Source organism: Clarias gariepinus, chromosome 3 (genome assembly GCF_024256425.1).
Source record: "Clarias gariepinus isolate MV-2021 ecotype Netherlands chromosome 3, CGAR_prim_01v2, whole genome shotgun sequence".
In the NCBI taxonomy this organism is placed as follows: Eukaryota; Metazoa; Chordata; class Actinopteri; order Siluriformes; family Clariidae; genus Clarias; species Clarias gariepinus.
Window position 1 is genome coordinate 16,325,080 of NC_071102.1, and position 26,984 is coordinate 16,352,063.

General features: G+C 38.6%; 1 protein-coding gene across 1 annotated transcript in view; it reads left to right on the forward strand.

Moving 5' to 3' along the window:
* il1rapl1b (interleukin 1 receptor accessory protein-like 1b) overlaps window positions 1–26,984 on the forward strand; it is a 448,430-nt gene that overhangs the window by 390,315 nt on the left and 31,131 nt on the right. The window contains exons 7-8 of the mRNA XM_053492140.1: window positions 9,677–9,809; window positions 19,039–19,184. Of these exons, the coding sequence (XP_053348115.1) occupies window positions 9,677–9,809; window positions 19,039–19,184 (279 nt within the window). The remainder of the gene's footprint in view (window positions 1–9,676; window positions 9,810–19,038; window positions 19,185–26,984) is intronic.

Below are 26,984 nucleotides of genomic sequence, written 5' to 3' on the forward strand. Positions count from 1 at the left end.
CACACAATCTCTCTCTCGCTCACACACACAGACACACACACTCTCTCACTCACACACACACACACACACACACACACACACAATCTCTCTCTCGCTCACACACACAGACACACACACTCTCTCACTCACACACACACACACACACACACACACACTGTGTGATCATTATGTGTGTGTGATGTTTCTGATGGCTTTTCCTCTCTGCCCTTCTTCTCGTCTGCTCCTGCCCGCTGGGGGGACGGGCTGCAGTCTTTTCCATATTTTCTTCCTTCTCTCTGACTGTGGAGGAAAAGCTTAAGAAAGGCAGGGAAGATAAGAGGATGCAGAGAAAGGGAGCAGACAATCGCATTAAGCCACAGTCACCCGGGCCAAAGGGGTCTGGATTTAAATGAATCAAAAGCTTTCGGATGTGTTCCTGCCACTCGTCTCAGGCATGGAGGCCCTGGCCGAACTCAAACTCTGCAAATGTGTCATCAGCACCGAAATCTGTCGACGCACTTTTCCCAGTTCTGAATTTTCCACAACTGACGTAACACATGGGCTCATTATCAGCGAACTCGAGAGTGTTAGTGCAGGGGAAAATGCGAGACTGTGCAGTGTAGGAGTCCTCAGAGAGAGAGAGAGAGAGAGAGAGAGAGAGAGAGAGAGAGAAGTAAGACATGGCTAATAATAAGAAAGTGCTACCTGGAAGAAGTCTTGATCTTTTTTATTCTTTTTAGATTCATTTTTCATTAGAGTTAATCTCTAACCATTGTATAGCTGTGAATAAACCATGGGCTATATTTCCATGGGTCAGCCGTTAACAATTCAGTGTGTGACTCAATAATGACCGAGTGGTTAAGAACAACAAGGGTCTTTCCTTATACTGTAGGTCTGTCTGTCTGTCTGTCTGTGTCTCTTATAAATGCGTAAAGGTGGTGATTTAGCTTCATGAGAGTGCAATGCCCTCTGGTGGATGAGATTAGATCTACAGGCTTTGCAACACTCACTCACTCATCATCTATACCGCTTTATTCCTTAAACGGGGTCATGGGGGACCTGGAGCCTATCCCCGGAGACTTAGGGCATCACAGGGCTCAGGCTTTGCAACAGACAACCGAAATGTTTTCGGCAGCAAGACTGATTGAACACAAAATGGTTCCCACTGACAGATACATACGCTAATTATTTTGATAGAGGTAGAATTATTTTGCATCAGTGCCACTGAGTATGTCTCTCTTTATATCTCCTCAGAATGGAGACAAAATGTACTTGTGAAAAAGACTTGTGTAAATTTTGGGCTTTTTTATGGCATGAGTGTGTGCAAGTTTAGGTGCATAGACATGCTGTCTTTGTTGTTGTTTGTTAAGTTATAGTATTTATGGACACGTTTGAGGGCTAGCCTCCCGTGGTCACTTTAATCAAACGGTAGTGTGTATAACAGCTGTCCTGAATAAAAGGGACGCAAAGAGATGAAGGGCAGGTGGACTTGAGAGACAACCTAATCCATTCAAGTTGTTGGATTACTCATTACTCACTTTTAATCTCACTCACTCATTCTCTGTACTGCGTATTCTGTACAGGGTCTTAGCCTATCCCAAGGCAGTCTGGACACAAGGCAGTGTACACCCTGGACAGGGTGCCAATTAGTCTAATCTGCATATCTTTAGACTGTAGGAGGAAACCGGAGTACCCAGAGCAAACCCACCAAGCATAAGGGGGGACCTGCAGCTTAATTAAATCGTATAATTGGATACCAAATCCTGAGTTTCCTCCCTTGAGCCGCTTTGCCTCGACAGCCACATTTAGTTGCTGCTTGTTTATGGATCTTCCTGGCTTCAGTTTTATCCCCAGGAAGTGAAACGCATGCTCACTTGTGTTGAGGTCAGGTGACTGACCCTGCCATTTAATCATGTTGTATTCCTTTGCCTTTAGAAGCTCTTGGGGTGATTTTGCAGCATGTTTCGGGCCATTATCTATCCGTACGGTTGAGTGTTATCCTATCAACTGTTCTGCAGCACTTGACCGAATCTGAGCAAAAATTAAAGCTCTATACACTTCACCTATTTATCTCGAATCTTCTATTAGCAGTCACATCATCAATAAACACCAGTGACCCAGTTCCACTGGCAGTCATACATGCCCACGCCAGAACACTGCCTCCTCTTTGTTTGACAGATGACGTGGTAAGCTTTGGAATATGAGTCCTTAAGGGTAAACCCTCTGTATTTACATTCACGCAGGCGTCTCTTGATTGTAGACTGTGACAACGATACGCCTACCTCCTTCAAAGCGTTCTTGACTTGGCTCGATTTTATGGAGTTTTTTCTTCTCTTCACCAAGAACAGAAATCATCACTTCAGTTGTTTTCTTTTTGTTGTTGCTGCTCTCAACAGTGCATTCCTTTAGATGGCCTGCTTCACTTGCATTAACACTTCTTTGAGCAACATTTCGAGAAATTCATATGCAAAATTTTAACACTTGGAATCAATGCCTGGTATTTTCTACTTTAAAAATATTTTGTAATTAGTCATGAAATAATTAGGAAACAGGCAATCAAACCTCCATCATTTAGTCAGATGTCTAATTGCTGATAACGCTGTAAAATTTGAAATATAAAAAATCCATTTTGGTGAGGTACAGAAGCAAAATTTATGAACCGTTATGTCACTGTCCACATACTTATGGACCTGACTGCATTTAAAATGTGCCGAACATGGCAAAGACAGGAATGGTACTGACAATTAAGGTTGTTCCTCTGGCCGTGTCAGATTAGAGCTCTCGCATTGAATTCGACATCGCTCCCATCCGCTCCTCTTCATTCTGTCGGCCTATCTCTCTCTTCCTCTCCCCCTCTCTGCGTTGAATGTGTTTTTGTCAGCTCACAGCTCTAAACAGAGTATCGACAGAAGAGTCATTGTACTTACATCAGCTCCTGCAGTACAGGCACGTAATAAAAACAGGTCAACTTAATAAACTTTATTGTAAACTTTATTGTAAATAAACTTTACACAGCAGTGTGTTGTCGCATCATAAATGCACTAGATCATACATAAATACTACCAATAAATATATACAGCATAACTCTACAAATAGCTAAAACTCCTTACTAAGCTTAGTTCAGTTCAGTTTTTTTTTTTTTTTATCCAATCATATAACAACAATGCATTTCTTTTAACAGAGCGTCTGGATGACGATGTACTGCCGAGGGAAGGTTAGTTAAAATTCAGGGTATAACATGAGAGAGATCATTAAGTATTAATGATCCCTTGCTCATAACATCAAAAGAAAAAGGATCTAGAATACCCATTCATATTAAAAAGTTAAATGATTTATAAAGCAATGTAGGCATCTGGATTTCTTAGCATAAACAGCCTCAGTTGAGCTTTTGCCAAAATTTCACAGGTGTTGTTTTTCTCCTCATCAATAACCACGCTCATGTTTTTACACAAATTTATAACCTTTACACTACCAGGGGAAATAACCATTGTTATCCTGATATCAATATTTTATTATTCATTTTTCAGTAAGTGTGTTTTTACTGGTAACACTCGACCCCAGACAGGAGAGTTCAACCTGTCTGTCACAGGACACATTTTGCATCGCAAATCCTGCAGAAGACAGGACAGTAAAAAGAAATCGAGAAACCAGCGCGAGGACATGGGCAACTGAAGCTTAGGATTGAATCGGCCATCCTGGGGCTGCGAGGCAGTAATGCAACATACTGTACAGTGGCATAAAAAAGTATTTGCTCCCTCTTGGATTTTTTGTTTTTTGCATGTTTATTACACCTAAATAAAACAGATCAAACTAATTTTAATGTTACTCAAAGATAACCAGAGTAAATACAAAATACAGTTTTTAAATGATGATTTAATTTATTAAGAGAAAAAAGCTGACCGAACCTGCCTGGCTCTTTGTAAAACAGTAGCAACCCCTTGCTAAATCATAAATGAACTGTGATTTTTGTAAAGCTGAGTTAAATTTCACTTGCCACACCCAGGCCTAATTACTGACAGACCTGTTGAATCAAGAAATCACTAAAATAGAAGCTGTCTTAAAAAATCAAGCACCCTGCAACATCCCAAAAATCAGCATGATCTAAAGAAATTCAGGAATAGATGATAAACAAAGTAATTGACATGTATCAGGCAGAAAAGTGTTACCAGGCCATTTTCTAAGAGCTATTATCCACAAATTGGGAGAAAACTTGTGACTGTAGCGACCCTTCCCTGGAGTGGCCGGTGTACAAAAATTACACCAAGAGCAAAAAGACGACTCATTCAGGAGCTCATAAGAACATCTAAAGAACGACAAGCCTCAGTTGCCTTAATTAGGGTTAGTGTTCATGATTCAATGGAAAGAAACAGACTGGAAAAAAATGGCATGCATGGAAGAATTCCAAGGCACCAGCTACTGCAGAACAAAAAGAACACAATGGCTCGTCTCAAGTTTGCCAAAAAACATCTTGATTATCTCCTAACCAGTCTGGGCAAAAATTCTGTGGAGTGATGAGAAAAAAACTAAACATTTTAGAAGGTGTTTGTCCCACTAGATCTGGCATAAAACTAAGAGCGTTCCATAAAAACAACATCATACCAACAGTTAAACCTGGATGTGGTAGTGTGATGGTTTGGGGCTGTATGCTGCTTCAGGCCCTGGACGACTGGGCATTATTGATGGAACCATTAATTAAAAAATGTCTGGCCATCAGTGTGTGACCTCAAGCTCATAAAGAACGTTAAACCCTCCAGTGTGGCTAAATTAAAACAATTTTGCATAGAAAAGTGAGCCGAAATTCCTCCACAGGGATGTAAAAGACTTATTGCTGTGAAACACTTTATTGCAGTTGTTGCCGCCAAGATTGGTGCAACCAGTTATTAGTTTTTGGGGGCAATTACTTTTCCACATAGGGCCAGGCAGCTTTTATTTCCTTAATAAATGAAATCATCATTTAAAAACTAAATTTTACACTCGGGTTATATTTGTGCAAGATTAACATTTGTTTTATGATTTCAATCATTTAAGTGTTACTAGTATGCAAAGAACACTAAAACTCAGAGCCCCCAGTGAGACCAAGGAAATCCAATCAAACATCTATGGAGTGCACTGAACAAACAAGTCTGATCTACAGAGGCCCCAACCTGGAACCCACATCACCCAAATGATCTGCTTCTGGTTCCAGACATCACAGCCCCCCCCCCCCCCCCATGAGGCCCTGTGGAGCCACACCCCATGTGGGCAGAGCTGCCCTGGTAGCACAAGAGGAACCCAAAACTTAGGTGGTTTCTCAGGGATGATCAATGCACATATAATTACAGTTAATGTTGGCACTTGCAGCTATTAACAGCTGTTCCCTTTTAAGCCTCTGATTTTTTTCACTCTCTTGATGTTATGACAAAGAAAATTGTCATGTTACCAAGAGACCGCAAAGCTTTCTGTTTAAAAGACTCTCCGGTGTCCAAAAAAAAAAAAATAAATAAAAAAGGAAAAAAAAATTCAGAGATTCTGAGAATTGAAGAGTCCTTCCATAACTGCTAAATAAACATCTCAGTCTTCATTTATCATACCAACAGCTACACGTTTTAATCAGTTTATGTGGAGCATCTACAGAACAAGACTCTGTGTACAGTATATTGTTAATATAGAAACACATTACTGTAGAATAAATGTGTTTATATAAATCTTGCAGTAGGAGCAAGTGTCAAAGCTGCTGTTATAGAAGCTTCATCAACACCTCCTAAGCAGTGAAAAGCAAGCATTGAACATGAGCGTTGGCAAAACAGAATTTAAAAAGAAATAAAATGCTTACTGACTCACTCACTTACCTTCTATACAGCTTTATCCTGTATACAAGGGGACCTGGTGCCTCTTCCATGAGACTTAGGGCGTGAGGGACAAACTGACGGCAATTTGGGAATACCAATGAGTCTAATCTGCATGGCTTTGGACTGTGGGATGAAACCTACCTAGCACGGGGAGAGCATGCACACAGACTCGAGCCGGGAAGAACCCCAATACTGGAGGTGCAAGGCGACATTGCTATCTGAATAAAATTATTGATCGATAAATAAATAAATAAATAAATAAATACTTATCAGGAAAATGCTAGTGTGAACATAGCTTACAGTGAGGAGGGGAACATTATTTAGATGATTATTTAGTTATTTTTAAGATACTGTAGATGCCATGCTGAACTTCTTCCACAACCATAGGACATTTGGATGAGCAAGAACCTCATTTGAATTGAAATTTGAAATATTGTTCCACCATCACTGTCTTGCATGGGTCGCTCTTCCAGCTCTTAATACTACCGCGTTATTGAAGCTGTTGAAATCCATTGACCACGAAACTGACGCAGCTCTTCTCTTCTCTAAACTGATGCACATCAAAAGCCATTCACCATATCAGTTTTGTTTGTAAAAGAGCCTCTCGAGGTAATTTCACACTTGGTCTTCCTTTGCAATCCTTCCATAGCCTTTATGCCTCTCCAGGCAGATATAAAGCTGCTGACTGTAAGCTTCTCCTCCACAAAAGTTTTAGACTTTCATTTTGCGGTCGTAATTCTACGACTCACCTCTTTATTAGTCTTTACTTTGCGAAAAGCTGTCGACTGATAAAGAGCCTGGTTCTTCCTTCAGGGTCACCTTCAACAGTCTGGAATTACACAGCATATTAGGATGTATTTAAATATTAGTCTAGGAGAGATAACAGCTTCTTTATAGGCATTTAAATAAATGCTGACAGAGGATTTAATCAGTTTCTACAGTTTGTTTAGGATTCAATGCAGAATAATGTACAGTCTGTAGTGTACAGTATATATTAAAAAAAAAATAATAATAATTCTGTAGCAGTATTGTATGAAGCATGTAATATTATTATTGTAGAATTTTCAGCTGCACACTCATGACACCATATTTATGACTCTCGTCCAGATGCGTGCATCTGTGGGACGTGTGCAAAAACACTTCAGGGAAAAAAAGAAAAATAGTATGATGTACAGTATATGATATTAATATATTTATACAAGTTTATTATTTCCTGAAGTGTGTATACATTATTTGGCTGACCCTGTATACAGGATATATGTTTTCTTTTTTTTTAATACAAGTGTGTTATATAAACAAATGCAAGTTTTATTATCCTCACGAAGTAAACATAAATAAGAAGAGAATATATGCACTTATATAATAGGTTAAAAGCATAATACTGCTAGTTAAGGGCACTTCAAGGTCTCGCGGTAATTGAGTTCACCACCCTGCCTCTACAGCATCAATCTATACATCAGTCATGGCGAAAGGTAGATGCTATCCTCATCATTCCTGCCTGAACGAGGTGTCTGGAAAGCTCTTATGTACAAAGTGATGCATATCACAAATTCAGTGTTTGATTTCATAAACCAGGAGTGATTCAGGGACTTGTACAGGAAATTAATTAAAGTGATTAAACTTACGATAATGAAATATGGTGCTTTCAGTGAATGGAATTGATTGAATTTTAATGTAATTGACTCCATGACCCCTAATGCATTAGCCACATACTGCACAGAGTAGTTCTTATAGAGTCTGAGTCTACTAACACTAACTGGTTGTATTCTTTACACATGAAAACTGCATATTAAATATTTTTCAATATTTAATTTTTATAAAATAGCAACATTCTTTGCTCTCTTAAATGTAAAATCTATTTTATTATTTACTGAAAGTTAGCATATTTGTAATGTAAAATAATTTTGTTAAAAACATTTAGTTCTATAGTCATTCAAGTTTCGTTTATTTCTCACATGCATGTCAACAATACAATGAAACACTTAGGACAAGAAGAACCAGTCAAATTGTAGAGGTGTGTGTGTGTGTGTGTGTGTGTGTGTGTGGACACACGATTGTGTGCTTGCGTGTGTATATATACATATATACGTGTGTGTGTGTGTGTGTGTGTGTGTGTATATATGTACAGTATGTATATGCATAAGTGAGTGTGTGTGTTAAATACATACATACAGTATATAAGTACTGTATAGCTATAAGCTTTGGTGAAATTTGGATAAAATTATGCATTGATGGATGGATGGATGGATGGATGTGTGCCCTTTATACACAGTAGCACATTTCTAACACACAAAGGAACTTTAGGTTAAACAAGTTTGTAGAACAAAGTCAAATTTAAAAATCACTAACAAAGAGAAATGTGATATTAAAATTAATTCGCATTTCTGTTTAAGTCAGAAAACAGACTGACATGCACAGATCAGCCGTAATATAATGTGGTGAAAGCCCATTACTGTGGTGAGCTGTGGCGTTGGCAGCGGATCCTTTGGGTGCTGTGGGTTGTGGGGTGGGAACTCCATGGATCAGACTTGTTTGTCCGGTGCATCCCCATGGGTGCTTGTTCAGATTGGGATCTGGGGAATGTTAAGACAGGATTGGAGTCATTGGGCTCTTTGCAAGATTTTAGCAGCATTTTTCTCAGATTAATAAATCCAAATCTAAAGAGAAAAAAAAACCTGCTGTGTGTATTTTTAACTCAGTAATCAACAAGCAATCAGTAATTCCTTACACACTATCTGCTTGTTAACTTCCATGAAAAATCAAAATTGGGAGACATTTCTGAGAAGTGTGTAACCAAGCTCTGCCTATTAAATGCTATAAAACCGTCACAAGTAATAAAAGAGAGGCCGTTACTTTTACCTAGAATGCCTGTGCCTTGTCTTGAATAATTCTTGCGGTATAAACACCAATTGTGCAGTAATGCTCCAGTGCTTGTTTATTTCAGCACATATAACTATAGGCAGCATAATAAGCTCTTCTTCATGGTGAGCATCACCTCATTTAACTTAGAATAAACAGAGATGATTTGGTTTTGTGATGTGCCCAACTTTTTTTTTTTTTTGAATCACCATCATCTTTATCTCAAAAATCTCTCTGTTATAGCAAAACCAGCAGTGTCCTGAAAAAACACTCAGCATGTGCCACATTGATTTGGTTTAATTTAGCGTTTTTGACTAAATCTTCATTGGGTATGAGAATAATATTGCTGTGCCATCATCGTGTGGCTTGTTAAAGATGAGAAATGAATTGACCCTCATTCTGAAAATGTTCGTGACACATTAATTAGATCTGATATGAGACAAATGTGATAGGGGAAAAAAAAACACTTTAGAATTATTTAAGGAAAATGATGTCTCCGGGCAAATTTATTGAGTGATTGAGGACAGTATTGCGAAGATGATTGGAGAGGAAAATGGTCCCATCACGAACAGCAGCATCGTAGCGTTATTATCTCTACATCTAAAACATCAGGCTACTGCACATCAATCGGGGCTGTCACTTGTTGTTTTTTCTTGGAAAAGAGACACCACTTGATTCGCCTCATCTTTATTATGTAAACATATCTGTTGTGACATAAATAATGTAGTAGGCTACAATAAAATCCTTATCTAGGTGAAGTTAGCATGCAGAAGAAGACCATGATTTATCTCAATATCGGAAGAATGGCAGCGGATAAATCACACATCAAGTTGTACACGACAGCTTTTATAACTATGCATCTGATAAATATTCTGAGCATAATACTGACAAAAGAAAGCATACACATGGTGTGATTGTCATTTGCATGTTCAGCAGCACCTAGTCAAGGTCCTTCCATGTCTGTCCAGCTGACCAGGACAACTCTGACACTCTGTTTTTCATCTCTGCAGGCAGTCTGGTGAACCTGACATGCCGAGCGTTCTTTGGCTACAGCGGCGACGTGAGCCCGCTCATCTACTGGATGAAGGGCGAGAAGTTCATTGAGGACCTGGACGAGAGCCGGATTCGAGAGAGCGAAATCAAGTGAGGAAACTTTCCCATACAGTAGAAAGTGACCTGCTTTCTTTGAAGCGATATGCAGTAGCTTGCCTTAATACTGCAAGAGTCCTTGAAGTACTCTTCAGATAAACTAAACTGCTCATTAATCTCTGCCTTTTATGAGATATCGGATGCTAAGTAGAAACAGAGTTAAAGAAAAATTTGAACTACGTTATGTTTCTATTCTAGGCCCAGTTTCATCTTGACATCTAATCTCCCTGTAATTAGAGACTTACTGTAATGCGTAACATTTACATAAAATCTGTTCCTATATGCAGTTTGATCATACTGCTCTGATGGCTGATTTGGTCTTTTACTATTTTTCATTTGAAATTGAGGACATGGTTAGTGTCAGTGGGCTCCTTCAGAAAATCATGCTGACTGCTCTCTTTTCTGATCATTATTAAAGTTCAATCCTTTGAATTAATAATGTAGTGCAGCATGCAATCTTGATTGGTGTAGTCAAGACTGAAGGTACACAGTGCTGACACGATCAGATGCATGAAGTCAGGGTCAAACAACCTGCCGGACACCCAGCTCTGAAAGCTTTGCACTCAGTTCAACCAGTCAACCAGTAGACCCCAGCTCAGAAATAAGTCAAATGAAAGACAAAAAATGGTGCATGATGAGAAACTTTTATACATCTAATAACACTGCATGCAAAAAAAAGAAAGTTTTTCTAGAAGCTGGACAGCTTTGTTGAAAGCGATGGGTAAATTCCATGGTGCAACCCAACAGTACACAGTTTTAATTTGATCTCTTTGTAACTAATCTCTAAATCTGCTCATTAAAATCTAATGAAGCAACCAATATAAGACATACACTAAGCCTACATGATGATAAAGCTCCTGCATGCTTACATAACCTCTAGATTTTATATGTAAATTGTTTTTATATATAAAACACTGGTATAGCAAAAGTTTTGTTTAAGAGATACTGTATCAGCATCGCAGAACAAAAGAGGTTACAAAAACCATGCACATGTACTGTTGTGTCTAGGGGTCACTATCATACTGTCAAAACCTACGGTAAAATCAGTAACCTTAATATAAGCAGACAAAGTATTCAGGAGCAGTATTTGGTTTGGATGGTATCATTAAATGATAGTTTAGCTTTACCTTGATTTATTATGTATATTAATATACTGTACATTGCCTGGCCGAAATAAAAGTTCAATTAGTCAACTTTAGCTTTGATTACAGTGTGGTGCAAACTGTTCGTGTGTGAAGTTGATTTCTAATTCAAGTCCTAGAAGAAAAGAAACACTCCATAGATGTGATAACCTGGTCATTCAGTACACTCAGGTGGTCAGTTGACTTCAGTTTATTACCACATAATGTTGCTGAGTTTAGACCTGAGCAACTGAAGCAACCCCAGATCATCACACTGTCTCCAGAGGCTCGTACAGTGGACTCTATGCATGATCGCTTTATGCGCTTCCCATCTTACCATGACGCACCATCGCTCTGGGTTAGTCTGAACTCATCAGACCACATGAGCTTTTCTCCAAAGTCCAGTCTTTATGATCCATTTAAAACTATGGACACAGCTGTTTAGTCCAAATCCTGGGAGTTTTCATCAGATTGTGTGTGTGTAAATGAAAATGCTCTTACTCTTATTATTACACACAGCTTCGGTTTTTACTGTTGATTTTTTACCATCTTCGCCAATTGTCCAAGTGATTTATGATTTTCCTTCTTCCACAAAGTTGACAGTTCACTATTCTTTCAGGACTTAATAATGTGTTGAAGGGTTCTTAACCCAGTCACATTAATCTCCTTAGTTGTTTTATTTAGTTATTTAATAATGTAGCTAACTCTATTTATAATTATTTTTCCTTTCCCATATTGCAAATGTGTGTGTTTGAAATGCATACACAGAGTCTGCAGGTTAGGCACTTATTTTTCTTTTTTTTTTTTCAGGAACACCTAAATACCTGCACATTTCATCAGCCAAACATGTCAGTGCAGCACAGTGCAACAATCATCCAGATACAGGTTGAGATTCAGTTAATGTGATTTTAATAGAGTACTAATTTTAACAGTGTGGATGTTTGTACAAGAAAGGCTGGTTTGAGTAAGTTCTGGTTTGGGAATTTCCTACACAATTGCCTGTACAGAATGGTAAGAAAACTGAAGAAGAAAAAAAAAAAACACTGAGTGAGTGACAGTTGAAATGTCTTGGTGATGAGAGATCTCAGGGGAAAATGAACAGATTGGTTCAAGCTGCCAGGAAGGATATAGTAATGATAGGATAAATAACTACTCCTTACAGTCATGGTGAAAAGAAAAGCATGTGCAGAACATCAAACAAAGCAGTTGATGGATGACACCAGCAGCAAAACACTATCAGGTTCCAACGGCTCCTTTTGTCAGAATTTAAAAGATTCACAGCTTAATGCATCTATTCCTTTATGTCCTTGTGACTGTCATGACTGACATAGAAAGGAAAGCCAACATTGTTTGCAAATGAGATGTCCATGAGCCTGTATATAAAGAGGACATTATTGCAGACCAAGAAAATGCCCTAATGGGAAAGTGGAAAGAATTTAAACTGAAGTATACAGTACTGTGGGATCTACAGTAGAACAAGAGCAGGTAGGATGTTATAATGCACATTTTATGGTCTGAAAACCCTTCTTTTTCTTCTTCTTCTATCTTTATTATTATTATTATTAGTAGTAGTAGTAGTAGTAGTAGTAGTAGTCGTGGTAGACCAGCCAATATGATATTATCATAATACCTACAGTAGGTGCCTTTTCAATTTGCATTCTGATTCTGTAAGTATTGTGATTTTATAACCTTCCAGATTCTATGTTAAATTTCTTTCAGATTTTGTTGCAAATATTTTCCTCCTATAGTACCACACAAGGTGAAATAGTTGCACCATCTTCAGGATTACTAAGGATCAACAACATTTTACCACTTTAAAAAAAAATAGTTTTAAATAAATAAATAACAATTATGGAGTCAGTGTGGCGATACATGAATCCTGATAACGGAATTGATTCCCCCCATCTCCTGTAGTAGTAGAAGCGTATTAATAGTAAAAAATGCAACTTTGTGCTTGGGGTGGTTTTTCCATTTTTCATTCATTACACTCATTTTTGCTTCATTTTCTCTCGTACTCACATGAAGTCTTGGCTTTATTCATTCATCAAGACACTCATTTATGATAAAATGTCCTGTGGCTGCAGTAGAGGAAATGATTATTGTTTCATTATTCTTGGCCACAATGAGAAATGAGATAGGAAAGATCTTACAATGAAAAGTCTTTGTTCTTCATGACAATTGTCCCGCAATGTGACTTGCAGTAAACATACTGCATTTTTCAAATGAATTAAACAGACAGAATGTATCAGTTAACCATATGCTTTTCTATTGCAATTATGCTGTATAGTCCATGTACATATCTTTACACACATATACAGTCACAGTGTTACTTCGGCATTCGAATTTAATCCATCTCAAGTTCTTGAGGTGAAATTTTGTACCGTGGAACCTCGGATTATGAGCATAATTCGTTCCGGAAGTGGGCTTGTATTACAAAACAAATTTTATTTTCCCCATAAGAAATAATGGAAACTCTAATTATTCATTCCACAGCCCCAAAAAATAAATACATAAAAATAATAAACACAAAATATAAAGTAAAAATAAAACAAATTAACCTGCATTTTACCTTCAGAAAAAGAAAAATAAATTCCGACAGATAAGTGTTTCCGTTTATGCACGCAGAAGCTGTGTGTGTGTTTTGGTCTGTCGTTATGTATGTGCGCGCGCGTTATTTGACACCGTGCCGATACACAAACACTAAAGGCGAGAGAAAAAGAGAGAGAGAAAGAGAGAGAGAGTGCCTTGTACTGGGCAAAGTTTTGAACCATAATTTCTGCAATAAAAATAAATGCATTGCTTTAAATTAAATGAAAGAAATGTTTTACTGTAACACAGTGCACAAACATATAATTTTTAAAAATTGGTTGTTTATGTAACGGCTTCAGCAGCAACCTCATTTCCCCTCTCATCTTTCCTGATCATCTGTCATTATCTGCATCTGTTTCTCACTGGTTCATGCCCCAAGTTTGATTTTTTATGCTTGAATGCTTTATAAGTCACTGTGTGGCTTAACAAACAACAACAACAAAAACATTTCTTTGAAAATGTTTAGGTACAGGGATTCGATTGAAGATAAGAACCTTGCCAAAAATGAGATCCAAAAAAGTCCTTTAAAAAGCCTGAAGAACTATTCCTTAAATCAGATTAAAATGCACGAAAGACTGGAAAAAATGGAGGAATTGAAAAGTCGGGGTAAGACTTTTGCACAGTACTGTATGTGCACATATGCTGCATCCAGCCAGAGTGCACATTATTCCCCTATGCTCAGCAAATGGAAACTAATACAAAGGTTAACACCGACACCTGGTCAGACAAGCAGTAAAAAGAATGAGAAAATGAGACGGTCAATCGAGTGACATTTACGAAACATATTTTGTTAGACCAGCAAAGGGCGGGAGTGCCAACACCACCCTCTATCCTAGGGGAAAATTCTACCAATTAGGAGCTGTGGAGGTGACTGCTGGGGGGAAATGGAGAGAGGAGAATAGAAAGAAAGAGGAAATAATAATATGGTATGGAGTATGGAGTAAAATGATAGGAGAGAAAACTGACAGAATTGAGTGCATATATACAGTATGTTGACTGACAGGTTGACAGATTCAGGAAAAAAAACAGGGTGATGTATGTGTGTGTGTGTGTGTGTGTGTGTGTGTATTGCCTTGTAGATCAAGCTGTACTTATATTTTTCCTGTCTCCTGCTGTACAATTAAAAAGTTTCATGACAACATTTGAGATTTATCAGCATCCCAACAGCCATGAGAGCTATAACCCTGAAGCTCAGAATGTTTTAGCCTGTGGGTTTGTACCATAGGGATCAGATAGTGTATTTGTACTGCCACTGTGCCCTGGAGACATGTCAGTCATGCATTGCCTCGATGCTCCTATCTCACGTTGCTTCAGAGCCATCAAAGCCGAAAACTACATTCTCACGAAGCTGCTTATCTGAGAACCACCAGAGTCTTGGTTATTACTTGCTTATTTGGTGCTTGATTACATTTTTTTGTTTATAATGTGTGCATTTATGTGTGTGTGTGTGTGTGTGTGTGTGTGTGTGTGTGTGTGTGTGTGTGTGTGTGTGTGTGTGTGTTGCATTTTTCATATGCCAGTATAAACTGAAAAGATATTATGCATGTTGCTGAGGGTTAGATATTAAATATTTTGATTTATAACCAAAGGCTCCTTCTGCTTGTTTGAATTTGAATGGTTTCTTTGTATATGATTTTTTTTCACATTCATATCGACTACAGTCAGGGTCTTGAGCTGTCTCAAAGCACACACATACAGATGCTAGGCTGTCAGAGCGCAGATGAATAAACACCCTGACCACCCCGGTATTTCCCAACTGCCTTGTTTTTTTTTCAGATGACACTTTAAAGCTAAAGCATTACACATGGTCAAGTGCACATTTAAAAGTCATCAGCTTTTCACCAATCCTGCTGTCAAAGTACCAGGGGAGTAGAGAGAGAGAGAAAGAGAGAGAGATGGAAGAGAAAGAAGTGCTATTTTGTATATATTATACTCTGCCTTTTTATCAAAGCAATGCATCTACAACTATTTGTTGGTGTAATGATGCCAAAAGGGATGCGCTAAGAAATCGCTCAATTACTCTTCACAGGCTTTTTCAACATTTGAGAGATAAAGGAAGTGCCATATTTTCATAAACCTGTCATTTTGTTTTTACTCGCACATTACGTGCAGACAGTTTACCTCCTCGCTTACAATACAGTAAGAGCTTTATATGGAATATTTAACCGAACATAACTTTTGCACTTGCAATAAGGATGGTGTGTCAGCAAATCTCTGCAGTGTGCTGGTGGAAGTTTGTTAAAATGGATCCTCAGGCGAGTTTGTCATTTTGGCTGTTGGCAATCAGAGTGTGCAGGAGCTATTAGACTAGCTGCAGAGACAAATTCACAAAGGATAACACAAAATAACTCCCTGTAACACATAAAAAGAAAGCACAATGGTACTGTTTTAGAAAAACTAGTGTTAGTACCCGTTGTTGATGGGTATAGAGTTTTTAGAAATAGGTAAAAAGTTAACACTAAAAATAATCTGATGAGCTTTAATATACATTTAGGCATTTGGCAGACGCTCTTATCCAGAGCGACTTACATTTTTATCTCATTACACATCTGAGCAGTTGAGGGTTAAGGGCCTTGCTTGGTGGTTATGGGGTTTGAACCTGAGGTCTTCCGAACCGTAGTCCAATGCCTTAACCACTGAGCTACCCCTGGCTACATATAACTCAGTGATATTATTATTTCAGGTTTTATCATTAACTGTTATACTGAACTGGCTGCCACCTAACACACAGTATGAATGCAGATCAATTCTTGCTCTCTGTTTCACCCAGATAAGGATGGGTTCCCAGTTGAGTCTGGTTCTTCTCAAGGTTTCTTCCTATTGTCATCTTAGGGAGTTTTTCCTTGCCACTGACGACTTCAGCTTGCTCATCAGGGACAATCTGCTCATCTTGATTCATGCACACTTACATTCCATACAAACTTAAATCATTCTTTTGATCGTGTAAAGCTGCTTTGCGACAGTGATAATTGTTAAAATCACTATACAAATAAAAATTTAATTAAATATTAATCTGGCATCTGTTTGAACTCGTTATCAGTATAAAAGACACCTGGCCACAACCTCAAACAGTCACACTCCAAACTCCACTATGGCCAAGAAGGTGGCTGACTGTATACTTTTTTGCCCCACTGTATACCTTATTGCCACTACATAAATATAAGAATACTATATTGCCAAAAGTATTCGCTCGCCTGCCTTCACATGTATATGAACATAAGTAACATCCAATTCTTAATTCCTAGGGTTTATTATGATGTTGGCCCACCCGAAGGTGTTCTTTGGGGTTGAGGTTAGAAATCTGTTCAGGACAGTTAAGTTCTTCCACACCAAACTCACTTTTCCATCTCTTTATGGACCTTGTTTTGTGCACTGGTGCGCAGTCATGTTTATGGAAATTGACTCCAAATAAAAGCCAGATGAGCGAATACTTTTGGCAATATAGTGTATCATTAAAATAGCAAGTTCTGACCAATGTACAGACTAGACATTTACTTTTTTATATAGATAATCAAGCCTGATGCGAGATGGATTTTAATTTTGGCAGGGGTAGCTTATTGGTTAAAGCACTGGACTATTGATTAAAATTATATGAACTTAAAGTGTTTTATTTCTTTTATACTGCATTAATGCTAGATCTCTCGCAGTTATTAGGACAATAAAAGAAGATCCAGCTTGGCAGGTTGCTGTGAATCCATACAGTGCCTCCTCCCGGAAGTGTGAATCACTGATACTACAGGCTCTTTCCAAAATACGAATGTTAAATAAAGTTCACTCTACCATATGAGAAATGTATTAAAATTGTGACTGGAAGTCACACTGCCAATGCCACTGCCAAATATAATAATAATAATAATAATCATAATAATAATAATAATAGTTGGGTAAAATATTACCTAAGTAGGAGTAGAAGGCTTTCATTTATAACTGTACTTGAGTCAAAGTACAAAATTACTTAGTTTCATTTTGACTCAAGTATCAAAAGTACTGATTTTTTTCTTATGTTGACTCATAATAGTCTTTAAGTTATAGTAAAAGTCTCTGTCTATCTCTCTCTCTTTTCTTTCCTGAACCTAATGTTTTCTTCACTGTCTGCAGCCGTTTCCACTTCTGATTTCAAACACCTGCTACATGATTAAATAGAGGGAAGGCAAATCACACAATGATGCAAAATAGTCAGCAGTTAGCGATACTACTGCTCCAGATACTACACCCTACTCTAGTTATCTAACACAAAGCCATGCAGAAATGTAGTGACTTAGAAAGTACAGATGTTTGCTGTGGGATGTAGTAGAGCAAAAGTAAAAATGTACCTACTAATGTAGACATACATGAAATACAGTATGTATTTAATAATATGTACAATAATAAAGCAAATGTAGTTAGTTACCTTCCACCTCTGATCTCTACACACAACATAACAGATACAGTAGATGCAGCATCCATGATGATGATGATGATGATGATGATGATTCCCTGATTTGTTGAGTGGCATCTCATTATTTTTAGTTCTCAGTGTGTTAAGTCTCAGCATGTTTCTGAGCTACAGTAGTACATAAACGTGTGTGTGTGGGATACGAATGCGAGACGCACTCCAAGACAATAGCAGCCTCCCTCCTGAAAACACAGAAAAGAAGGGCTGCTTTGATCTAGTCAGGTCAGTCCAGTTTCTGCTTCTCCACTGTTATAGAATGCCGTTTGTATTAGTTGGAGTCAGCAGAAAAAAAAGTCAGCCCTGAATAGAACCTGTGAGTGACAGGAACACTGGACACATTTCAGCCATTATTAGCCCTTCTGCCACAGCCCATGTGCTGTAATTTGTCTGATTTACTCTCGCGCAAGTGTTGCCAGAGCTGTGGTGATTAATTGTTATTAAATGAACTGGAGTGTCCTCTGGGGAGGACAGGGTACAATACACTGGTGCTCTGGCACTCGTCTGTCGCGTGTTATTAGTCCAGGGTGATCTGAAAAGCAGCACAAAGACAGCAGAAATAGATCATGATGTGAAACAGGGCGATCCAAAAGTGATGAGAAGCTTCATTTCTTTTACGGAATATTGTCTCTCTCTCTCTCTCTCTCTCTTTCTTCCCCTAACCAGGCTTAGTTTCCATGGTAGCTGCTAAGAAAAGCAGCCTTGTTTTTCCTTCTCTAAACCACATTATTGAGTAGTCTTTCCTACCGTGCAAGCAAAATCTCTGTATTTATACTGTATAGCCCGTGGTCTATTCTTCTGACAGTCTCTTACTGAAATTCTCATTAATACACTGCTTTTTCCCCATAATCCAGTGTGTTATTGGTGTTGCTTGGGATCACTGCTGCTGTTTATATTAAACAGGGTGTATTGATTTTTGTGTCATTACCGTGCAGTGTTATGATGACAAAACCACTAGCTAAGGCTACAGCTCCCCACGAAGACATCATTAATATCTTATTATGAAAACTTACATTAGCAAACCAAACCAGCATTACTGCAATACTGGATAAAGTAATGGCACCCCACTTTTTTTTTGTAGGACTCTGCGGGAGCACCTGGGAGAACAGGAAGTGTCCATCTCTCTGACCATAGATGCCTTAGAAGAAAATGACCTGGGCAACTACACCTGCTTTGTGGAGAATGGGAATGGCAGACGACAAGCAAACGTCTTGCTCACCAAGCGCGGTAAGAAACCATGCACATAATCTCTCTCGCTCCCCCTTCTCTCTCTCTTTCTCTCTCACACACACACATGGATAAATTATAATGGAAACACAGAGCAAGCACCGGAACTGTTGGATGATTTTATGCTTGTTTTAAATGCTTCTTTATGGGTGCTTAACATACTGTAACATGCATCCAGAGCCGATGTAGATAATTGTGACCATATTTTACCTCCCCAGATTAATTTAACAAACATGTTGGCTAGTTTGTTTAATCACATTTATATAGTAAGAAATATTGCCACTGCCAAGCACATCTTCATTGTAGCACAAATGATAGATATTTGTAAGGGACCATGCTCGAAGCCTTTTTTTGAGTCCTATGTAGGCTGTCTAAGCCAAACAGCAAAGTTATCAGTGTTGCTAAGTGACTTTCTCAGATTCCTGCTCTCTCTTGCCTTTTAATGGTACTCTATACCCCGAAATCGCTGCACTCGTTCTTTGTCAAGAGGTTTAAATTCATGTCTGAAAGGATTGTTAAGGGGCAACAAAGGAAGCAACAAATCCATGGCCACTTTCATCTCTGTTTCGTGTTTCGAGGAGAGAAAGCGAGAGCACGAGTGGGTAGATTGCATTTAATCTGTTTTGGAGCCGTCTATTTTTCACAGCATATTTAGCTCGGTGCCGGCCTGTCCTCTGCGCCAGTGTACGCTGCTCGGCAGGTCCAGAGCCTCAGGGTCTTCTGGTAATGGAATCTCCTGCAGTGTGTGTTCAATGTCAGCGTGGGATGGATAGAGGCCACTTGTGATGCAGCTGTACAGGCACAAAGACTGTGTGCCCAGTTTGATACCTGCAGGAACTATTAATTATGCATTAACAAATGCAGATGCTTTTATTTGGAGTCAACAGATTTGGTACAGTGTGGCTGTTTGTGCTTTTTAGATTGCTAATGAACTTGCATAATAAATCAGTTCAGATGGTAAAGGGGAAAAGTGAACATACTGTGGTATGAGGTTAAGCAGGGGATGACATGTCCATAGGGGCAGATGGGACACAGCAGAACTGTATATATTATCCATTAAACAAATGCTGAATAACTATTTGTGGTCACACTATCACATCAAACACAGAAGACACAATGCATACAGGAGCACCATCCATCCATCCATTTAAAAACCTCTATTGTCCAACTAGGCCGATGGTGACCATTGTATGTACAGTATTTCCATTATTACGGCTGTGGTAGGACCTCCAATCAACATTAACTAAGAGACCCACCAGTACAGGGAGAACATGCAGACTCCATGCACACTAAACCTAAGGCAGGAATCGAACCCAGACCCTGGAGGTGCAAGGCGACAATGCTCAACACTACACAACCATGCACTCTTCCAAACCAATCAATGTTCTTCCTGACCAATCATCATCATAAAAAAAAAATGAGTTTGTAAATACCTTCACTATAAAAGGATTTACCTAAAAGCTTCATTTTCAGTGACATAAAGGAGAGTTTACTGAGTTACCCATGTACCCACTCAGAACAGCTTCACTATAAGCTTGATAGCCCTGTAGGAGCAATACAGAATGCATTAGCTGTTACACTAAAGCTTCAGTAGATAGTAGTCTCCTGTCTTCCTGCCGCATCAAAAGCTCTGTTCATGAGCTGTTGCAACCCCAGACCCACCCCCCACCCCCACCTACCTCAACCCACCTCCACATATAGACACAGAGCAGCGCCAGTTACCCAGCCGTGGATGTCTTTGGCTCAGCTTTAGTCAGATTGCTGTGCAATAGGCCAACTGCCAGACCACACAGGAGAATTAGGTTAAGTGGGCATTTAACATGCATTTTTTGTTGTTATTGAATTGTGTGATACGAGGCCATACCAGACACAAAAGGCTATAAACCCTGTATTTTTTAGCCAGACAAAAACTGGGTGGTCTGTTGCAGTGAATATTACTGCGTCCATATCTGTCTGTTTAAATATTAAAGCCATTCAAAACCAGAGAATCAGCCAAGACTGACAGCTCCTTGTCTCTGAACAAAGACCTGCTTATTCAACTTCAATATTGTTATGGGCGTGTGTATGTGTGTATGTGTGTGTGTTGGGGGAGTGATATACAGAGTTCTAAAGTCAATATTCATCCTTATAGTTAGAACAAGGATGACTGGTGATTGTTCACGACTTCGAAATCTTTCTGAATAAGTCAAAAGTGCTGCTCTATGCTAGCTGAACCTGACAAGCTGCAGGCACTGTGTCTTGTCAATTTTTATGCAAAAGTAGTTACTTTATTTCTTTTATCCTTTTTTCACAGTCAAGTCTCTTTCTCTCCCTCTCGCTCTCTCTTTCTCTTTGTTCTCATCTTAAAACTGCAGTCACTTCATATTTCACATTTGACCTTGTTTTCCCTTGGTATGAGCTATCATGTTTGCTTTGGTCATGTTGTTTTTTTTTTCATCTTCGGCCAGAGGGTTTAGTAGGAAGTCGGTTTAATTAATATGTTTTATTTTAAACCAAAGTTCTGAACATATTATGGCACCACTGCAGTTTACACATGACAAATTAAAGATAGAAAATTATGCTCTGTAATAGATAGATAGATAGATAGATAGATAGATAGATAGATAGATAGATAGATAGAGAGATAGATAGATAGATAGATAGATAGATAGATAGATAGATAGATAGATAGATAGATAGATAGATAGATAACTGTATTGACAATCTGTAGGCTAATCTGAACTGCACTGCAATGAAACTGAAATGTAGTTTACAGTCGTGTACAAAAGATTTGAGAATGACACAAATATATATATTTTTTACAAAGTCTGTGTTCAGTCTAGTCTAGTGTTTTTAGATCTTTTTGTTGACTTTTTGTCAGGTGCCTTCCCAGCCAAGAAAGTGAACTCACTCACAATTTTGCCTAAGAATTCAGCCATTAATAAAGCATGGTACAAAAACATTCTCTACTTGACTTGACTTGACTTGGCTCTGAGAGCAATTTCTCCCAACCACTCAACCATCCAAGTTTGGTGTTGAACAATGCTTTTTCCAGCATGATGGAGCTTCTTGCCATAAGGCAAAAGTGATAACTAAGTGGCTCAAGAAACACAACATAGAAATTTTAGTTCAATGAATAAACTCCCCAGACTTTAATCCCACTAAGGCGAGTAGACAAACAAAACCCCACAAATCCTAACACACTCCAAGCACTCATTATGCAATAATGGGCTGCCATCAGTCAGGATGTGGCCAAGAAGTTGATTGACAGCATGCCAGGGTGAATTGCAGAGGTCTTAAAAAAGAAGGGTCAATGCTGCAAATATTGACTTTTTGTGTAAACTTGTCAATAAATGCCTGTGACACTTATAAAATGCTTGTAATTATATTTCAGTATACCATAGTAATATCTAACAAAAGAATCTAAAAAAAACTGAAGCAGCAGACTGCTTGTGAAAATTAATATTTGTCATTCTCAAAACTGTTGGCTATGGCTGAAGAGCTAGGTAAATACTGTGAATGTAAATATTGGCATTGTGCAACTTATATGATGCAGGTTAAACACATAAATTAGGTGCCAATGATGTGCTGGACAGCCTTCACCACCCTCTTCAGGTCTTTCCTTTTAGACTCAGTGGAGCTGGCATACCAGACTTTGTTAAAGTTATGCTTTGTTAAAGTTAAGCTTTATGCTTTAACCGTAACTGTAAACCAGTTCAAAGTTCTTCTGATCTGATCAGCGTTATCTTATATTAAAAAAAAAAATAAAAAAAAACATTTCTGTTCTGATACCTATTGTGCTGACTAGACCTGCTTTCACCCCACACCAGGGCTTAATGAACAGTTCGATGAGGATAAAAACAAGGGAAATTATTTACTCTGATGTTTCAGCCAGCAAATCTCATTAGAATCTCACATACAGTATAGGGTAGATTTTGGAGTGACATGTTAGAAATCAGTAAAATACCAACTGAGAGAATATCTTTAGAAAGATCAGTTGCTGTGCCAAAGTGCATCAAAGCTGTTTAGGCGCTTCATGGTGGCCTGCGCATAACTAAGGCGCTTCTCCCTCTGTAATTTGTCACCCATCTGTCTGTAAACAGACACAATATGACACTCCTCTCAGTCATCCGAACAGAAGCATGTAGATGTGTCATGATAGAAATGATTAAACAATTATGGTTATTATCTTGAACTACAATAAAAACCTGACTAATGGTTGACTATGCAACTACACAAATATTTGAGGCTGGTGTAGATTCAAGTATCCTGTGGTGGGTTTGTTTGAGCTTTCGCTTAGTAATGGCATATCAAATCAAGTTTATTTAGCCCTTCAAGACATGATGGTAAAACTCAGATCAATATAATTAAAATTGTATGATGGTAGATACAGTAAATACAATAAGAATGTACAATATAATTATTTGGGTAGGAGTAGTTTGAACGTGACTGTGTAGAGCATACTGTGCTAAAGGAAGGTATAAGGTACAGAGAAATGATTAGGCCTACAGGCCATAGAGCTATTTAGGAACTTGCTAACCTGCAGGTAAAACCGTCCTTCATCCGGCTTGTCCGTGACTGGATGCTTTAAAAACGGTTGCCAGATGGCACTCTGCAAAACAGACTGTGTGCTGAGTGACTGAGGTCTGAGGTGATTTTGTGAGTCTTCCTCAGGCATCGTGTCCATGATGAGTTCTGCTGTCCTCGCCACTCTTAGAAGAGTTTTGTGGTTGTGGGAGGAGAAATTGTAGGACCATGCTGTGATGCAACCAGTCAAGATGCTCTCTGTGGAACAGCAGCAGAAGTTGTAAGGATGTTAGGGGTCAGAGCAAACTTCATGGACTTGCACATGAAACACAGTCCGACTTGGGGTTATTGACTTTTAAGCAGTCAATTTTAAACTTTATCTACAGAATGTAATGGAATGAAAAGCAGAGAAACAGAGTGTAAATATTCTACATTTCCTGAAGCACAATACCATGTATGGATGATTGAATTCAAAGCTGCCTTACACGGGAATGGTTTTCTAAACCAGAGTTCTGTTTAAGGTTCTAGCACGTCATGTAGGTTCTGAATTATGATTAGTGAAATAAATTATCACGTCATGTATGCCAGCCATTTATTCCATTGAATTTTCATTGATGACTACTAACTGACTAGGTGATCAACTGTATCCGGTCAACACTCTCCTCTTGCAGTGTGACCAGCTGGATGGCAAAAACAGTGCTAGTGGTACCCCTAAGGTAATAGAAATTTTACAAATAACAATAGACCATACTAATAGAGTTGGAAAGAAAAGTTTTGAGGAAGAAAAAGACGGAGTAATTCCTGGCAGTACTGGCTCAGGGGTACAACAAACATCAGGTTGCTTCCATCCTTACAATTTCAAAGATGCCAGTTCACAAGAAAAAGTCAAGCAGTAGACACTGGGGACAACAAAGCTACAGACTGAAAAAGGGGCAAAAAAAGACAATCTCTACTGACCGGGATAACCACAAACTCAGTCAAATGTCACTTAACAACTGTAGGATGACATTAAGTGACCTTCAAACACGGTGGCAAACTGAAGAGCATGGTGAGGATGATTCGAAACTGACTCCTAGAGGTGGGGCTGAAGTCATGCAAAACCTGAAAAAAAAACTTTTCATCACTGAGAAATAAAGAAGAGACAGGCTGAGGTTTGCAAGAGACCATGGGAATTGTACCATGGAGAACTGGAGTAAGGTCATCTTCTCTGATGAGTCAAATTTACAGCTTTGGCCAACACCTGTTCTTCTTCTGGTTAGACAGAGGACTCAAGAGACTCACAAACCAACAGTGTCTCGCACCAACTCTGAAATGTGGAGGAGGATCAGTGATGACCTTGGGTGCTTCAGCAAGGTTGGAATCAGAAAGATTTGTCTTTGTGTAGGCTGCATGAATCAAGCCATGTACAAGGTTATGCTGGAAGATGTGCTGTATGCTTCTTTCTGTTCATACTATGTCCCCAAACTCTGAGGGTTGTTTTTTTCCAACAGGATAATGCTCAATTCCACACAGCCAGTTCAATCAAGGTGTGGGTGGAGGACCTCCAGATCAAGACCCTGTCATGGCCAGCCCTATCTCCAGATCAAAACCCCACTGAAAACCTCTGAAATTTGATCAAGAGGAAGATAGATTGTCACATCAAACAAAGCTGAGCTGCTTGAATCTCTTGCACAAAAATGGCATAAAGTTACCATACAGAAATGTAATAGACTGCTGAAGAGCATGTCAAGACACATGAAAGCCGTGATTGCAAATCAGGGTTATTCAACTGAATACTGATTTTTAAATTTACCCAAGTTTGAACATATTGCTTAAAAATTAACATGATCTTGTATTCTTTGCACAATTTAAGTTCTACAAGCACAGCATTTATTTTTTTGTTATTTTGCAATTTTCTTTAAATAAATGCTTAAAATAAGATTTTTTGGGGGGAATTTGGGAGAAATTTTATCAGTAGTTTATGAAATAAAACAAAAAAAGCTAATTTTACTAAAATATTGGTCTAAACCGCTTTATCCTGTATACAAGGCCGTGGGGGGGCCTGGAGTCTATCCCAAAAGACTTAAGGCATGAGGCGGGGTACACCCTGGATGGGGTGCCAATCCATTGCATGGCCCAAAGACATACACACTCATATGCTCATTCACAACAGTTAACCACAACAGGAACAACAGTTAGCCTAATCTGCATGTCGTTGGACTGTGGGAGGAAACCGGAGGATCTGTTGGAAACCTACCAAGTCTGGGGTGAACATGCAAACAAAAAAAAGTAAAGCTTTTCCAAAAAATAAAAGAGAGCAGAGCCATAGTAAACTGCCACAAAGTTTGTTTAGTAAATGAAATGTTGTCTCCTAAATGTGACTGACTGGAGGGAATTGAACCTGGACCCTGGAGGTTCAAGGCAACAGTGCTAACCACTAAGCCACCGTACCAGGCTGGTTTAATACATAAAAATACATTTGAAGAATATATTAGTTATAACAACAAATAAATGATCAGATCAGGTGTTTACATGGCTAATATCTACCTACTGAATGAACTGATTATCAAGGTTTACACCCCCTTCTCACTATGATTAAAAAATTAATTCCAATCAGGCCGGATCAGGTCAGATTGTTTCGATTAAAGTGTTTACGTGATGCATTTTTAATCCAATTTGGCTGTTATTTCTGTTATTAGTGAAATTTTTGGGTCCATGTAAAGTCATCTAATGACAGACATAAGTAAGTGTTTATTTATTTCTTGCTGGAAAGAACATAGTGAAGGATAGACAGATGATTGAACCACGACACTCAGACAGAGATGGGTAGTAACTAGTTACATTTACTCCGTTACATTTACTTAAGTTTCTTTTTGAAAGAAATATACTTATTTGAGTAGTTTTACTGCACTATTCTTTTTACTTTTACTTGAGTAGATTTGTGAAGAAACCACTAAATTTAGCGACACTCGACTAGTTACTTTTTTTTTTTTACCATTTATTCTACACATGTAACCGGTGGATCTACCACATGACTGTGTTTCAGACGTAGCGACAATAATCACATGATTCCGTGAGACCAATCAGCCACAGTAACAATAACCACATGTAGTCATATAATTACAAGAACTGGCAGCATAGCGGGAAAAAAAATCTCCAACCGTGGTAGAGAGGGAATGAAAACATAAAATCAGAGGCGCCTGTCTCCAATGGTACAACAGAAGAGAATGAACACCCCTGGCCTCAAAGTAGACAAAGCATGTTTCACTTGCACACAGTGCAAAAAAACAGCTTCATACTGCAATGCTTTTCACC